The 17,359-nt window shown below is 44.1% G+C and overlaps 1 protein-coding gene across 29 annotated transcripts in view; it reads right to left on the bottom strand.

Annotated features, from left to right (window-relative positions):
• The window catches only part of C2CD3 (C2 domain containing 3 centriole elongation regulator), a 147,214-nt gene that overhangs the window by 12,880 nt on the left and 116,975 nt on the right, over positions 1 to 17,359 (bottom strand). For 12 of the 29 annotated variants that reach the window (XM_082749690.1, XM_082749689.1, XM_082749711.1 and 9 more), the window contains 4 exons: positions 16,614 to 16,775; positions 13,099 to 13,316; positions 9,332 to 10,238; positions 4,978 to 5,089 (listed from right to left, as the gene is read on the bottom strand). In XM_082749690.1, the coding sequence (XP_082605816.1) occupies positions 4,978 to 5,089; positions 9,332 to 10,238; positions 13,099 to 13,316; positions 16,614 to 16,775 (1,399 nt within the window). Of the gene's footprint in view, positions 1 to 2,194; positions 3,493 to 4,977; positions 5,090 to 9,321; positions 10,558 to 13,098; positions 13,317 to 16,613; positions 16,776 to 17,359 lie in introns of those variants that run through there. The other 17 variants (XM_082749709.1, XM_082749693.1, XM_082749694.1 and 14 more) reach the window with 5 other exon arrangements.

Genomic DNA, 17,359 nt, shown 5'->3' with positions numbered 1-17,359 from the left:
TACACTTGTGTCTTATGTTTAACAGATCAAAGACCGATAATTCCCTTGGGAGCTGGTATATAATGAAGGCAGAAACAGAAAAGCAAGAACAGCATTTCTGCGTGGTAGGAGACACAACAGCTCGGAGTGGCTCATAGACTCCCTTCCTATGGGTGTGACTCATTTGACATTTCATCCACTTTGCTGGGAGGGGAAGAGAGAAAAGGAACTAACAGTGTCTACTTTTTTCCTCTAGAAAATTCTTGCCATCATTCTATTAGGTAAGAATTATTTTAGCATGATGGTACATAAAAGTAAACAGAAACTCAGAAAGGTCATGTTCAAGATCCCTTAATTACTTAGTAGCAGCTTCAGTGTTTGACCTCATGGGTGTCTCCCTCAAAAGCTTGTGCCTGGTACCTGGATAGAGGCTGGTGACTCCAGGATAAATGCTGGTGAGTATGTATGGGACATGCAAGAGGAAGGAGATGAGCTGGAGAGTACAAACCAGAGCAGAAATAAAGCCTACAAAATGCAGAGCTCCTGAGTAGGGGCAGGCATCTTTCCTTCTCCAGGAAAGGATTTACAAATTTGATGAGAACTGAGATGTGTGAGAACTTAGACTGATCTGTCTACTAAAAAAATCAGATGTCCTGAAAATGGTGCTAGGGAAGTTGAGGGAGAGAGGAGGAGGGAAAACTAGTAAAAGGATCAGATATCTGATGGCTTCTCTTTAGGATATACCCTAGGGTCTCAAGATGCTTCTGGATGGACTCCATTGGTCATCAAAGTAGGTCCTGGAAAAGCATTAAAAATGTTTAAGTGAAGGGGTTAAAGCCTCTGCCTTTGGCTCAGGTCATGATCCCAGAGTCCTGGGATCAAGCCCCACATTGGGCTCTCTGCTCTTCGGGGAGCCTGCTTCTTCCTCTCTCTCTCTGCCTGCCCTTCTGCCTACTTGTGATCTCTGTCAAATAAACAAATAAAATAAAATATATTTAAGAGGGAAGGAGGAGTAAGATGGCGGAGTAGGAGACCTAAATTTCGTTGGGTCCCAGGATTTCAGCTAGATAATTATCAAACCATTCTGAACACCTATGAACTCAAAAAGATATTGAAGAAAAGAATCGCAGCAATTCTAGGAATAGAAAAGTGGCCACTTTCTGGAAGGTAGGATGTTCAGAGAAGTGAATCTGAGGCGATATACGGGAAGACAGATTGTGGCGGGGAGGGGCCAGCTCCCGGCAAGCGATAGAAGAGAGGAGCACAGAGTCACAACTTTTACAGGTCTACTCCAATGAGGGATGCTGCTCCAGAGGCTAAGTGGGGAATGGAGCCCTTGCTGAGACAGTGTGGTCTCAGGTCCCTTAGGGCCACAGAAAGACCAGGGGTGCATGAGTGTGGCAGAGCTCCCAGGTGTTGGAGCGGGTAAGCTGGCTGCAAAGATGGAGCTGAGGAGTGGGCTCTCAGCTCAGGGTTGCCATAAACCATGATTCCCAGCATAGTCGGGTCACTGCCACCCCCTTCCTCCCTAGAAGGAGGGATGCGGGAGCATGCTGCAGGAATTGGCTGGGTTTGGAGAATCCAAATAGGGCTGTGTGCCAGAGATAGACAATCTGGAAGAAATGGATGCATTCCTAGAGACATATAAACTGTCAAAACTGAACCAGGATGCAACAGAAAACCTGAACAGACCCATAACCAGCAAGGAAATTGAAGTCATAAAAAATCTCCTAATAAACAAGCTGGGGGCCAGGTGGGTTCCCAGGGGAATTCTACCAAACATTTAAAGAAGAATTAATACCTTTTCTCCCGAAACTGTTCCAAAAAATAGAAATGGAAGGAAAACTTCCAAACTCATTTTATGAGGTCAGCATTACCTTGGATCCCCAAACCAGAGAAAGAGCCTATTAAAAAGGAAAATTACAGGGGCGCCTGGGTGGCTCAGTGGGTTAAAGCCTCTGCCTTCGGCTCGGGTCGTGATCCCAGGGTTCTGGGATCAAGCCCCGCATCAGGCTCTCTGCTCAGCAGGGAGCCTGCTTTCCCCCTCTCTCTTTCTGCCTGCCTTTCTGCCTACTTGTGATCTCTGTCAAATAAATAAATAAAATCTTAAAAAAAAAAAAGGAAAATTACAGACCAATATCCCTGATGAACATGGATGCAAAAATTCTCACCAAAATACTAGCCAATAGGATCCAATAGTACATTAAAAGGATTATTCACCATGATCAAGTGGGATTTATTCCTGGCTGCATGGTTGGTTCAACATCGTGCAAATCAATCAATGTGATATAATACATTAATCAAAGAAAGAACAAGTACCATATGATACTTTCAATAGATGTTAAAAAAGCATTTGACAAAGCACAGCATCCATTCTTGATCAAAGCTCTTCACAGTGTAGGGATAGAGGATACATACCTCAATATCATAAAAGCCATCTATGAAAAACCCACAGTGAATATCATTCCCAATGGGGAAAAACTAAGAGCTTTTCCCCGAAGATCAGGAACATGGCAGGGCTGTCCACGTCACTACTGCTATTCAACATAGTACTAGAAGTCCTAGCCTCAGCAATCAGACAACAAAAAGAAATAAAAGGCATCCCCAATTTGGCAAAGAAGTCAAACTCCCACTCTTTGCAGATGACATGATACTTCATGTGGAAAACCCATAAGACTCCACTCCAAAACTGTAAGAACTCATACAGGAATTCAGCAAAGTGTCATGATATAAAATCAATGCATAGAAATCAGTTGCATTTCTATACACCAACAGCAAGACAGAAGAAAGAGAAATTAAGGAGTCGATCCCATTTACAATTGCACCCCAAACCATAAGATACCTAGGAATAAACCTAACCAAAGAGGCAAACAATCCATACTCAGAAATCTATAGAGTACTCGTGAAAGAAATCGAGGAAAACACAGAGAAATGGAAAAACATTCCATGCTCATGGTTTGGAAGAATAAATATTGTGAAATATATATAGTGTATATGCTACCTAAAGCAATTACACATTTAACACAATCCCTATTCAAAATACCATCAATGTTTTCCAAAGAAATGGAACAAATAATCCTAAAATTTATAGGGAACCAGAAAAGACCCCAAATAGCCAGAGGAATGTTGAAAAAGAAAACCAAAGTTGGCGGCATCACAATTCCAGACTTTAAGCTCTGTTACAAAGCTGTAATCATCAAGACAGTATGGCACTTTCACAAAAACAGACACAGATCAGTGGAAGAGAACAGAGAGCCTGAATTCTGTGGTCAACTAATCTTTGAAAAAGCAGGAAAGAATGTCTAATGGAAAAAAAACAGACTCTTCAACAAATGGTGTTGGGAAAATTGGACAGCTGCATGCAGAAGAATGAAACTGGACCATTTCCTTACACCACACATAAAAATAGACCCAAAACGGATTAAAGACATCAATGTGAGATAGGAATCCATCAAAATCCTTGAGGAAAACACAGGCAGCAACGTCTTCGGCCTCAGCTGCAGCAACTTCTTCCTAGAAACATCACCAAAGACAAGGGAAGCAAGGGCAAAAATGAACTACTGGGCCTTAAGATCAAAAGCTTTTTTTGCACAGCAAAGGAAACAGTCAACAACCCAAAAGACAACCAACAGAATGGGAGAAGATATTTGCAAATGATGTAGCAGATAAAGGGCTAGTATCCAAAATCTATAAAAAATTTATCAAACTCAACATCCAAAGAATAAATAAATAAGCAGAGGGGGGCGCCTGGGTGGCTCAGTGGGTTAGGCCTCTGCCTTCAGCTCGGGTCATGATCTCAGGGTCCTGGGATCGAGCCCCGCATCGGGCTCTCTGTTCAGCGGGGAGCCTGTTTCCCTCTCTCTCTTTGCCTGCCTCTCTGCCTACTTGTCATCTCTGTCAAATAAATAAATAAAATCTTAAAAAAAAAAAAAAAAGAAAGAAACAGAGGAAGGGAAGAGATATTTTGCCACAGAAGACATCCAAATGGCCAACAAACACATGAAAAAGTGCTCAACATCACTCGGCATTAGAGAAATATAAATCAAAACCACAGTGAGATACCACCTCACACCAGTCAGAATGGCTAACATTGACAAGTCAGGAAACGACAGGTGTTGGCCTGGATGCAGAGAAATGGGAACCCTCCTACACTGGATAAAACATGTACCTCATTAGGTTGCTGAATAGCACCTCAATACAAGGTGCTTTGAACAGTGCCCAGCAAGCACCACCATGACCGCCATCTTTCAGCTTAAACACTGCCTCCTCAGAGAGACCCTGTTCTTTTCAGAACACCAATACTCATCACAATCTGTAAATATTTTGTTTATTCTTTGTGCTCCATGAAGATAGGGAATTTGTCTTGTTTACTATTGTATGCTCAGAACCTAGCACAGTGCCTGACGCAGGTAGGTACTCTAGAAATATATGCTGAATGATTACGGAAGTAGTTATTACTATTACTATACTGGTGCGGTGCCAAGGCAGAAAAGAGGAGAGCTGGGATCTGTAACCATCTAGCTCAGCTAAAGGATGAACAGTTACAAGATGTTCTGTAAACAACAAATGGGTACAGCCCTGATACTATTCTCTTCTTCTAGACTTACACATCTCTCACCTGGTGCTGAGGTTGGATCTCCTGTTTGAAGTTTCCTCTGCTCATGCCCACCGTGACTTAGTGGCGCTCCCAGAGCACTCACTATATTCATTTCTTGGCTGAGTCCTGTTTTTAACATTTCTGTACTATTTCTTCCACATAACTTAGCTGATGATGCCCTGCTCTTTACATATTTACTCTTCCTCATTTTGTGCCTAGTTCACCCCAGATGAGTTCCTTGTGTACCCCTGGGCCTTCAGAATATGCTCAGCACAAGCCTGGAGACTGACAATTGCTGCTGCCTTTTCAGAAAGCTGGTCCAGGGCAGCTCTGCATTCTGCACATGCTTTCATGGAAGAGATGAGGATTCTAGGAGAGGGAAGTCAGCTGGCTGTTCTTACCTGATCTGTTGCGGCTGGTGGTGGCATAGCTGCAGAGAGTGAGAGCATCCGCATGGAAGCCTCCAACTGCTGGGGAGGCAAAAAGAAGTTGGGTACCACAATGGGCTCTGGCCTAGACGGTAGTTAAGGGACACAATTACCTAGAAATCTCCCCCCTTGCCAGACCAGCATCTCCCTTGGGCTTAGTCACCCCCACTCAGTTCCTCCAACTTATTCTTGTCCATGAAACCTCTGCTCCAGTGGTGCCTTCTGCCTGGAAGACCCTGCCCACCCCTAACAAATCAGTCTATACTTTCTGCAAGTGTTAGTTAAAATAATTCCTCCTCTTGGAAGCCTCTCCTAAAGTCAGCCCATTGTGATTCCTGCAGTCTGCAACACAAGATACTGCTTGTTTTTACTCTGCTAGGAGTCTTGATTTGTTTCAGTATTCCTTCCAGAAACTTCTCAAAGGCAAGGGCAGTTTCCATCAGTTACCTCACTACTTCCCTAGAGCCCTGAAAGGGTTGAGGCTGATAGGCAGCAACATTTCAATTTGTTTTTTCATTTTCATTCAACTTGCTGAGGACCTGCTGACCCAAAACTGACCTGTTAGAGTCCGACAGGGTCAGGGTGGAAAGGCGGCTTCAAGGGCAGTGTCCTGCCAGTTACAACACCCAGGAATGAGGACTCTATAGAAGGGGCTCTCTGTGGTACGGCTTGTCTACCCGGTCTGCATCTGAGCCCTAGAAGCAAGTACCACATCTTGTACTTCTCCATATCCTCTGACTTAATCCAGTACTGTGCAAGAACACCCGTGTTCCAATAACATCTGTTCACTCAAAGCAATGATTCCATTTGGGAGGGGGCTATTTTGGTGTTCTAATTTTTTTGTTTCTGTTCAATAAGCCAAATATGGTTCTGGTTCGAATTGGTTTATCATGGTTCTTCCAGGCTAGACTTTGAACTCCAAGAGGGTAGAGATAATTGATCTCTTTTTCACAGTCATATTCCTGTCACCTAGCATAGTACCTGGGATATAGTAAGTGCTCAGTAAGTGTCTACTGAATGAATGAAATGCATCCTTTCCTGCTTTGGCTCAAATCCCTAATTTTTCTATAAAGAGGTGGAGGTGGAGGTGGAGACCCTGAAGGAGAGGAGCCTTTTTACCCAAGCCTTTTTTAGAGGCCCAAGTGAAGCAGGATCTGGCTGCTCTGACTACTGGGGACTCTTCCAGTTAGTTGATGCTGTGGGGAAAGAAAAGCTTTGTTATGAGGGGTCACGGATGTGTCTGAAGCTCCAAAGCTCCCCATCTCAGTCACTTTTTAGACAGTGACTTCGGGAAAATTCATTTTTTGCACCTATTTTTTCACCTGGTTATAGCAATGGTATCTTTTGAGGATTACATGACTTTATAGATGCAAGTGTTCACTAAACATCAGCTATTCTTATTTTCCTGGTTCATGGGAAAAAGGTGCCTATTCTGTCTTTACCCCTCAGGTTCCCTGCCATTGAAGTCTGCCTTCTGTTCCCACCTCTGCACCATCCTCCTCAACGCTAATGCCACCATCAGTCCACATTCTACAGGACCTGTCTGAAGTGTCAGAGCACTGACCACTACTTCTCCCTGAAACTCTGCTCCTGCACGGCCTCTGTCCTGCTTTTCCATCTCCAACCAGCTCTTCTCCACCTCCTCTGTGGTGTGTCTTATTCCGTGCTTACAGCTGGGGGCTCCTCAGGGCCCCATCTTGTGTGTGTACTTCTCCGTTTCCACGCTCTCCCTGCTGCCCTCATCTGTTTTCAGAGGCACCTACCTTTATAGCTGGTGTCCTCCAGGAGGTCTTACAGGCACACATGTCCGAAGTGGAAACGTGCCCCTCCCCTACAAACTATTTTTTTGTGCTGTTCCCTATCCAGTCAATCACCTCGCTTACCTAGCAACTTGTGACAGAACTCTCGAAGCCATCCTTTCTATTTCCTTCTTCCTCTTCCCTGCCCCTATCTAATTCTCCAATCTGTGCCCCTCCTCTTCACCATAAAGCAGACTATGCTTTAGGTCACACTTTATCTTTTATTACTATTTCAAGTTTCCCACCTTGTCTCCTTGTTTCTGGCCTCCCCTTCATCTAACCCATCATCCACCCTCTAATTTTCTAATACGTAAACCTGACCAATCACACTCCTGCTTGCTTACCAGTTAATATTTACCGAACACTATGTACCAGGCATTTGCTAGGTAGTTTACACTGTTAATTGACTTTTCACAATACTCCCACAAGAGAAGTACTATTATCATCTCTGTTTTAAAGATAAGGACACTGAAGTTGAACTTGGTTACAGGATAGAGTCCAACCACCTTAGCCGGGCATAAAAGGTTCTCAGAGGTAGCCCTGCCTCACCTCTCACCATTCCACATACCTCTGGGCTCTACCCAGAGTGAACCGCTGCCCACAGGCCAGGCTCTTTCAACTGGCTATGCCTCTGGACACGCAGTTCACTGTGACTAGATCTTTCTCTCTCCTCTGCCTACAGAATGCCTATTCATCTTTAAGGTCCAGCTCTACTGTTTCTCTTACTGGAATGCCTCCAAACAGTATTACAAGAGCTTCTTCCTCTTGTTCCCTAGCATTCTGTCCATGTTTCATCACAGCACTTAGAATAAGAAACTGTATCACTGCCTGTCCCTACCTCATAAGGGGAACTTCTGGAGTAAGGTCTATTTCAAATCTGTTTTCAGTAGCAGCACACAGCCTGGCAACACCCATTTTTGATGAATTACTACTTGGGAAGGTTCAAATTAGAGCAGTATCCTTAGTACCTGGGCACAAGTGACTGCTCCAGCACAGACCATATGCGTTCTGAGCACAAGTAAGCTGGCTGTAAAGGCAGCAGCCTCAGAAGCCAGGAAGGAACTCCATTGGAGGTAGTCTCCTTTCAGTGTCAGACTCCAGCCATTTCATGGTTTCAGTCTTTTCTGAGTCCCCATTGCCTGCCTACCCTTTAGTTTCTCTCTGCTCTGCAACACGAATCACATTTATGTAGTGGGTACTCATTTAATTTCCTCAAGAATCAATCTGACTTGGGGCACCTGGGTGGCTCAGTGGGTTGAGCCGCTGCCTTCGGCTCAGGTCATGATCTCGCGTCCCGGGATCGAGTCCCGCATCGGGCTCTCTGCTCGGCAGGGAGCCTGCTTCCTCCTCTCTCTCTGCCTGCCTCTCTGCCTACTTGTGATCTCTCTCTGTCAAATAAATAAATAAATTCTTTAAAAAAAAAAAAAAGAATCAATCTGACTTGATTTTCTCAAAAATCCTGTGAAATTCAGTTCAATTCAGTCTATATTTACCGATTCCTCCTCTGTGCTGTCTGGTACAGGGGATACAGAAAAAGACAAGGTCCCTGACCTACCTGGGGAGTGTACAGTCTGATGTCTCCATTGTGTAGGGAAAGAAACTGAGGCTCAGAAAGGTTAAATTATAGGTCTGACTTCACAGGGTCTAGAAGGGTAAAAAACAGGCCCCCTGGCTTCTGGGAGAGAAAGATCTCTTCAGTAAAACAGCCTCCTTCACCAGCACCTGCACAGTAACCCCTGCTTACTATGGGATGCTGGTGGCACTGATTTGATAGGGGTTAGGCAACAAACGTGAGGGCTGCCAATGGTCCTAAGTGATTTCTTTTTCCCATAACATGCTCATCTGTGTTTCAAAGCAGGAATGGGGAACGTTAGATATCCCTTCCCCCACTCAACACTGCCATTCTGGAGGGGGAGGGAGAGTTGGGCAAGTACATTTCAACCGTGCCCTCTTCCTCTCTCCTTTTCCCTATCACTTGCATTTCTTATAAAAAAAAATTAATTAGGCAAGTTACTATAAATTTGAGCCTCAGTTTCCCTACATGCAAAATAGAAATGATGATACTGACCTTCTAGACTTATGAAGAGTGAATGAAAAAGTTATGTAAAGTGCCTGGCACATAGTAAATACTTAATCAGTGCTGGTACTCTCCTTTCCCCTCTCACCCTCCACTTTGATTTCACCTGAGATTAATGGTCTCATTCCTTACATCCAGAACACTACCTTCAAATGCAAAATACCCAATAGACTGATCCAGTAAATCAGGCTGGGCTAGGCTAATGAATGTGCTACCAACACTTACACCCAATTCAAAGCATCATGCTTCAAGGGTGGATATTAATATAGCACCAAAGCACCTTAAAGCCTTGGTGAGTATTCTGAAGGAAGAGGCTTCCTGTACCTCCCAGTGCATTACATGAGGAAGGCCACCGCTCCTGCTCACACACACGCTAGGCTATCCAAGTGCCAGTGTCCAAAATGCCTACAAATGACTTAAGGGGCTACTTGAGGGAAATACCAAAGGATACAGGAGGCTCTGCCTTGTGGACACCTCTGTTCCAGACGTTGCCTGGTTCTGCCTGATCTCAGAGCAGTTGATAGGTAGCCCCCGATGGCTTTCCTTCCTGCTCCGGGAGGCTAGGTGGAGAGGGAATTTCTTGAAGCTATCAGCAGAGTCACTTAGTTCACTGGAGGCAGCTTCATTCTCAGTCTGCGCCTCTAGCCTGCCCTCCTGGTCCTGATTTGCTCTTGGCGAGCTCAGTCCAACAGAAGTATTGCTCTGCTGGGCTTCTGAGATAGTCACTTGTGAGACGAGATGAGGGACTGCTGAAGCAGACTCTCCATCCCTAGAGTGAGAAGACTCACCCTCACAAGCAGTAAGACTTTGGCTAGAAGAACCCTGCCCAAGCAGATGGGGCTGAACCGCCCTTCCTGGACTGGACAGAGGGCTACTTTTGCCCTTGAGCTCATCTCTGGGGAAATGCTTTGAAGAACAACAAGAAGGGCCTTCCCTATGCACCTCATTAACCTCACTTGTGTCTGACATGAAACTGGACCAAGGGCTAGTTTTGTCTGTCACGGTGGTGATATCATTGAGGGTCCTGGGCTCAATGATGTCTTCTTCATATTCCTCATCACTGTAGGCTTGGCCTGCCTCAGTTTCTTCACTGCTCTGCATCCTTGTAATGGGTACTGTGTGCCCCAGGGACTCATGGAGAATTCCTCTTCCACTTGAAGTCTCTTCAAGAGTAGGGCGAGTTAAGGGGCTTCTGCCCCCATCCGGAGCTCTTGCCAATGGCAGTTCTGGAGTTGTGCTTCGCTCCTCCATGACCACTGTCTCCTGACCATCTGGTAGGGTGGGAACCTCTCCGCTTCTACTCCTGGCTCGGTGAGAACTCAAAGATGCTTGAGTATTCTTGGTGATAGTCTGCAGATCTGAACAGCAACAGATATCTTACTACAAGGTAGGGCCACAGACCACTCAATTTTCCCATGCTAGGCTCTAGCTTCAGATGTATTCTTGCAATCAGACTTTGAACAAATCTTACATTAATCCACCCGAGTCAGTGAAACTATATTCAAGGCAGTATACAATTTCTAGCACTTTATTCTAACATCAGAGGACCAAAATCTAATCTGTTTATAGTTGTGGTTACATCTGTGGAAAGGCTTTCAGAGACTATCTGCTCAGGAATTCTTGGGAGCTAGGAGTCCTGGCGGGCATGTTCATGCTTCCATTTACTTCAGTAATTACCTATATTAAAAATCAAAATGAGATTTGATGACAGTTATTAGAACTATATATTTTACTTGGAAAATAAAACCAAGTCATCTGTTACCCAAATTGTAAGGCAGGGGAGGTTTACAGAGAAAACAGAGGCAGCATGGTGTGTGGAAAGAGCAGAGGCTTTGGGGGCCAGTCAGTCTTGGATTTAAATCTCGACTGTCACTTAGCAACTTTTTGGTCATGAGCAAACTATCCTTTCTGACCCTGTTTATCTTTAAAATGTGATTAACAGGGGAGTGGGGGATGGGGTAACCAGGTGTTGGGTATTTAGGAGGGCATGTGTGGTGATGAGCACTGGGTGTTATACACAACTAATGAATTGTTGAACATAACACCAAAAACTAAAGATATACTATATATGCTGGCTAACTGAATAAAAATAAATAAAAATTTTTCGAAAAATGTGATTAACATCACCCTTTGCACAGAGTTATGGTAAAGAATACATGCAATAAATGGGCATAAGTGGTATGGCACATGTATAAGCAATAAATAGAAGCTACCAGTCATTTCAAATGGTTTTGCAATTAAATGGGAGGGAATAAATCAATAGGCTTAGTAAATGGTTTGTTTGCATGGTTATCTAAGAAGAAAAGGCAAATTTGACTCCTTGAGTATGGGGTCATAACTCCCTCACAGCACCAAATGGAAATCTTCAGCCTACCTGAGGTGTTGGCTGAATTTAATACATTAACAATTGTCATGTCTCAAAGGGGTATAGATGTATGAAAACAGAACATCCCTACCTACAAACAGGAAGAGGAACCAGGAAGCAGGTTAGTTAATCCTGATCCCCTTGCCTAAACTATCCTTTCTGTCTTGGAGCAGTTTTTCTGCTTTTTACAAACCAGCCCATCCTCCAAGGCCCTGCTCTACTGCACTTCCTCCAGGAAGCCTTCCTAGGTGTATCACCTGTGGGATGGCTAGACAGTGTTGTTCTATAAAGAAGCACTTAAGATGCTATTGTGTATATTTTCCTCATCAGATTGTGAGCTTCTCAAAGGCAGAGACCATGTGTCTGATTCATGTTGCATTTTTAGAGTCCAGCAAAGGACCTGGCACATAGATGTGCCATAAATGAGATCTCTACTCAGTTAACTCACTCTCAAGCTTCACTTGTATCTACTTGTCTAATGACGTCTTCAAACGTGTACTGAGACATGATGGAGGCTGGAGGAGTTTATTCATTTAAACTGTTTTCTTTGATCCAATCATCTCTCTCATTCACTCTCCTAATATACCCATTTAAGGGGTTCCCAATCTGCTTTCACCTTTACTCCAAACAAACCTCCCTCTGTTTTGCTTTTATGCTTTCTTTCTAGGAGGCAGTTTCTTCAGTTGACTATAGAATGTACTCCTGATGAAAGCAAAGACAATTCCTGTCTTGTCCACCATTTTATCCTCCTAGAACTTGTAACACATAGTGCCTGGCATAGTTGCTGCTCAGTAAATAGACGACTGAATATTTCCAAGCAAGTAGAAACCAAATACAGCATGTAGCTCTGGAGCCCTGGCTACCAACAGGTCAGCTCTCTGGGCAAGAGGACAGGAAAGAGGTTTGTATCTATTATCAATCATGGTGGCTGCTCTCCCCTTTAAACAAAGAAAACTGAACTTATTCATCCCTGTGTACAATAAGCATCTCTTCCTTGAACAAAAATGACACCCAAGTGATGGCTAAAGATACTGATCTAATTGTTTTCTCACAACTCCCTAAACTGATATATAAGTTCCCAGGTCTTAACCCTGCATTCTGACTCAAGAGAAAGGAGTAAGATCCAGTGATTTTTTATATGTTCAGGCAAGTTTGAGAAATACTTGTTCTGCAACAGGCTCTGGGCTGCACAGTGGAATTACGTGGGAGTTATGAACACTGATGCCTGGGTCCCATCTTCAGAGATCTGTTGCAACTAACCTATGGTGCAGCCTGGGCACCTGAATTTGAAAAGTTCCCTCAAGAACCCCAATATGCAGCCAAGGTGAGGAGCACCACTTTACGGGGTTTTTCGATGGGTCGACTACGGACCACCAACATCTAGTCATACGAGGTACCTGCTAAATATGCAGACTTCTGCTTTCTGAGAATTACAATTTTAAATAAATCTGTAGTTGGTTTTTCCCTGAAAACAGGGTTGCACAAGCTTAAGAACTGCTACTGAAGAACTCACCTAATCCATGCTAGTCTTTTTTTTTTTTTTGGCTGGGGAAACCTCAAGAAAGGAAAGGGGTCAGGGTAAACAGTGTCAAATAGTAAGCCTGTGCCAGCAAGCCACCAAAGACCTGACTCGAGTCTCCTGCCTCTCAGTGTGATGCTCTTTCCACTTCACATATTTCTGTGCCATGCTTCTACATCTCTCCTTCCAGAAGGAAGACAGTAAGTAAGTCAGATAGGGAAAGCTGTTGGTCTCTGTTTGTCATGGGGATTTGTCTGAGGGCAGACATTCAAATGCTTTTTGACTAGGCACCCAGGGAGTATAACTGCTCAACAAGAGGGGCCCTGAGCCATACCCGTGATTAAGGAGCTGACTTGCAACACCAGGTTATTGGATTTCTCCAGGATGCTCTGGCTCTCTGGGTCTAGGCTGCTGTCTCCAGGTCCACGATGATCCCTGTGGCTCTCCTGACATTGCAAGATGCTATAACTCTGAGGACTGAGGGGCAGCAAAGGCTTGGAGAGCTTCTGACTGAAGTACTGCTGGATCTGATCTAGCTCATTCAGATTCCTCCTGTAAAAAAAGGGAGAAGACCAAAGGGTCATTCACTGGGATTACAAGCATCTTTGCATTTCCCTGACAGTCCACTGCTTCCCAGGAGCTTAGTACTTCTAGTACTTCACTTGGTCTATTAACACTAGGACTGACCCTGCCCTCCCTCTCCAATCCATCAACTCATCCTTTACCAGACTATGATCCTGCTGCTCAGGACAACTTTCCTTCCTTCTGTCTGGCTAATGAGATTCCTCTTCTGATGTCCAGTAAAACCCCCACCTCCTGTAGGGAAGGAACCATTCTTGACTACCATTCATGCCTAGTCTTCACATCCTCTTACTCCGACAGAGGAAGGCCTTACTCTGGACTAACACTGGCCTTTGCTACTCAATAACCATACCCAATCCTTCAAGTAAGTGACCTCTCCTAGCAAGTCTTCCCTGAACCTCTAAATTGGGTTAAGAGGTCCCCTTTTGTGCTCCACAATTCTGTACTCTCCAATCATATCCATTTCCCCTGATGTACTATGAGCTGTGTGCTGCTCCCTTTACATCTGCTGTACTCAGCGTAGGGTTTTCTCCATGATGATAGATGGGTTCTGTCCCAGCTGGGTTCATTTCAGCCTCATACCTCTGAATCCTGGAACCTGAGTTCAATCTATTCCCCTTGCTGTGTCCCTATGCTATTTAACTTTTAAAGTGCTCATATTTCTCCTTTCCAAAAGTCCATCAACCCAAATCCTTGGGCCACCTCTCCTCTGAACTCCTTCACTCTTGGCATCTCCATCAACCTTTTGTCTTAGATTTCCCTTTAGTTTTCTCATTACGTATCAGTTTCCCAAACTAGGCCGTGAGCACTTGGTGATAGAAGACAGTATTTCAAACTTCTCTCTTTCTCTGGTTCACTCACTGTGCCTGGTGCACTGGCAAAACACAGAAGCTAAGTACCTGTGAGGTAAACTGAAGGTCTCTCTATCCTTTGTTAGGAACTACAGTTTGCATGTCCTACAGTCAAATTCAAATTAAATGAGGGAGCACAATGCTGATCCTTAATCTGTCACTAGAGACCACAACTCTCAAAATATGGTGGACTTACTTAGGTGTAGACACTTAAGTGTCTACATCTGGGTGTACACCACATGCTACCTGTAGCAGGAACATGCAAACAACTGTGAACCTGGTGGAACTTGAGAAAATGTGCAAACCCAGCTGGCCTTGTCAGAGATTCTGGGTATAGAAACTATTAACACTAAGCTGCAATTTTCTCATCTGTAAAAAGGTTTATTAATATTTGCTCTGCAGGCCTCATAGTATTGCTGAGACTCAAATGAAGCAGTTTTAGGGCTCTGTGAACCCAAGGAAGTCACGTGAAATTGGTATCTTGTTTCATCTCCACTGGGTAGGGAATTCATCTACTAACAGTTTTCAAAATGTGGTTCTAGGTCTAGCAGCATCACTATCATCTGAGAGCTTATTAGAAATGCTAATTCTCAGGCACTATCCTGGACCTACTGAATCAGGAACTGCATAGGTGGGTCCAGCAATCGCTGTTTTAACAAACTCTTAATGTGATTCTGAAAAGCACCCAATTTTGAGAACCACTCCTCTAGGGCAATGGTTTATAGCCTGGCAATTTGGCCCCAAGAAGTCTTTTGGCAACGTGTGGAGACATTTTTGGTTGTTACAGTCAGGGGAGGGGTGCTATTGGTATCTTGTGGAGAGAGGCCAAGGCTGCTGCTAAATATCCTACAATGCACAAGACAAGCCCTTGCAGCAAAGCATCTGGCCCAAAAGTCAGTGGTGCCGACACGGAGAGAAACTGCTCTAGGGTGCAGGAGAGTTTCATTCTCTCTTTTCTCAGTGAATGACCCAATAAAATGTAGCCACACTCTTAATGGTTTTACTTAAATAGCCTACAGTCTCTGGCTGAGAATCTAAAATGAGAATCTGAGCATACCTCTTTCTTGTGATATAAAAATCTGAACAGTTTCCCATAGTCTATAGTGTGAGTGTTCAATTCTTTTAACACGTTCCACTAATCAAAAACATTTTGCCACTTCTTTTCTGAGTTTGCTTTAGGAAACCAAATAATAGGTTAGTTAGTTTTCCGAATACAAAATGTCAAATATTTCCCCCTCAACTTTACACATTCTCTTCCTCCCCTCCCCATCACTTTCCACTTGAGAATCATTCATTCTTGAAGTCCAAACTCCTAGCTAACATTTAAGGCCCTTCAAGATGGTCCCACAGAACTTGTCCTACTTTTTACATCTTTTTTTTTTTTTTAAAGACTGATTGATTTGAGAGAGAGAGAGAGAGCGAGAGAGATAGCACATGTGAGTGGGGTGAGGGGCAGTGGGAAAGAATCTCTAGCAGTCTCCCAACAATGCATGGAGCCCAAAGTGGGGCTTGATCCCACAACCCTAGAGGTCATGACCTGAGTTGAAACCAAGAGTTGGACGCTCAACTGACTAGGCCTGTTGCTTTTTACATCCTATGCTCAGCTGTATCCTAACTGTACTGCTGGTATTCCTCCAAACTTGACTTGCTGTTTCATCCCTCTGGGTCTTAGCATGTTTTCTGCATAGAATGTCTTTCAAATTCATTGACCTGCTCCTTCAAAGACCAGTTCAAGTGTGACTTCTTTAAATCTTCCATTACCAACTTAGAATGTTACTTATTCCTCCATCTACCCTTGGCCAGAAAACCTGCAGCTCTTACCTCACATCATTATAATTATCCGGTAACAGGCTATCTCCCCCTCTGGGAATGGCAGAGCCAGGATCGGAAGCCAAGACTACTGGACTCTGAAGCCAAGACCTCACAGCACCACACTTCTTACTATATAACCCAGGGGCTGACTCAGATGATCTATAATGGCCCTTTCTTCTCTGGCTCAGATGCTGACTAAATTAAGAAAGAGATAGGGAAACATTAACAGGACAGATTCTGGTCTGGAAGAATTCAGTGGTTGTGAGAAGACAGTGGGCAGAAGGAGGCTCTGTAACTTTAAAGTAGATACGAAACTATATAGAGTGGTTATTACGTCTGGTGAATAACCTCAAGTTCCTGTGTTACTAGGTGGACCAGTAATAGAGCCCGTGAAGGAACAGAAGGCCCCACGCTTGAGAAAGGTTGATCTATGCGGAATCCTGAGAGGTTCCAGGGTCCAATTCAGCATTAACCTAGACAAAAGTCCCTCCTAAGCTCTCAGGGCCGCGGCAGCGGACAGAAAAGCAGTCCTGCCAGCTGCCACTGCCAGTTACCTTGTGCTTCACTATGGTTTCCTGTGTCTTTCCTCAGCACCGGGCCTTACCTGAGAGAAGTCAGAATGGAAGTACGGGAGGACAAAGGCAATGTGGTCAGTTTGTCATCACGTGGCAAAACCGCCTCTCCCTGCTGCAGGGATTCATGAAATCGGCGGATATTCTGCACATGCTCTTCATGGCGTGATGCCTGACTTCTTGTGGTACTGCTTCTGTCAGGAATAAATGGGGCCAGAGTAAGAAATAAGAAAACTCCTAATGTGACAATCAACAAGTAACAAATAAACTGACACTGCAAATCCATTCCCATTCCCATGATTCTGGCTTGGATTACAACTATCTTCCAAATAATCTTGCCTTCAGTCTTACCCCTTTATTTTTCTCTCTCTTCTTTAATTCTAGTGTAGTTAACATACAGTGTTGTATTAGTTTCAGGTGTAGAATAGAGTGATTTAACAATTCTGTACATTATTCAGTGCTCATCAGGATAAGTCTATTCTTAGTCCCCTTCAGGGTTTCACCCATCCCCCTACCCATCTCCCCTCTGGTAACAATACGTTCTTTACAATTAAGAGTCAGCTTCTTGGTTTGTCTCTTTTCCCCTTTTGTTTGCTTTGTTTCTTACAGTCCACACAGGAGTGAAATATGCTATTCATCTCTGACTTATTTTTTTTAAAAAGATTTTATTTATTTATTTGAGAGAGAGAGAGATCACAAGGAGGCAGAGAGGCAGGCAGAGAGAGAGGAGGAAGCAGGCTCCTTGCTGAGCAGAGAGCCTGACTGATGTGGGGCTCGA

This window comes from Mustela nivalis (genome assembly GCF_964662115.1).
Source record: "Mustela nivalis genome assembly, chromosome: 9".
NCBI lineage: Eukaryota > Metazoa > Chordata > Mammalia > Carnivora > Mustelidae > Mustela > Mustela nivalis.
The sequence above is the reverse complement of the archived record's forward strand: the minus strand, read 5'-3'. Positions and strand labels throughout refer to the sequence as shown.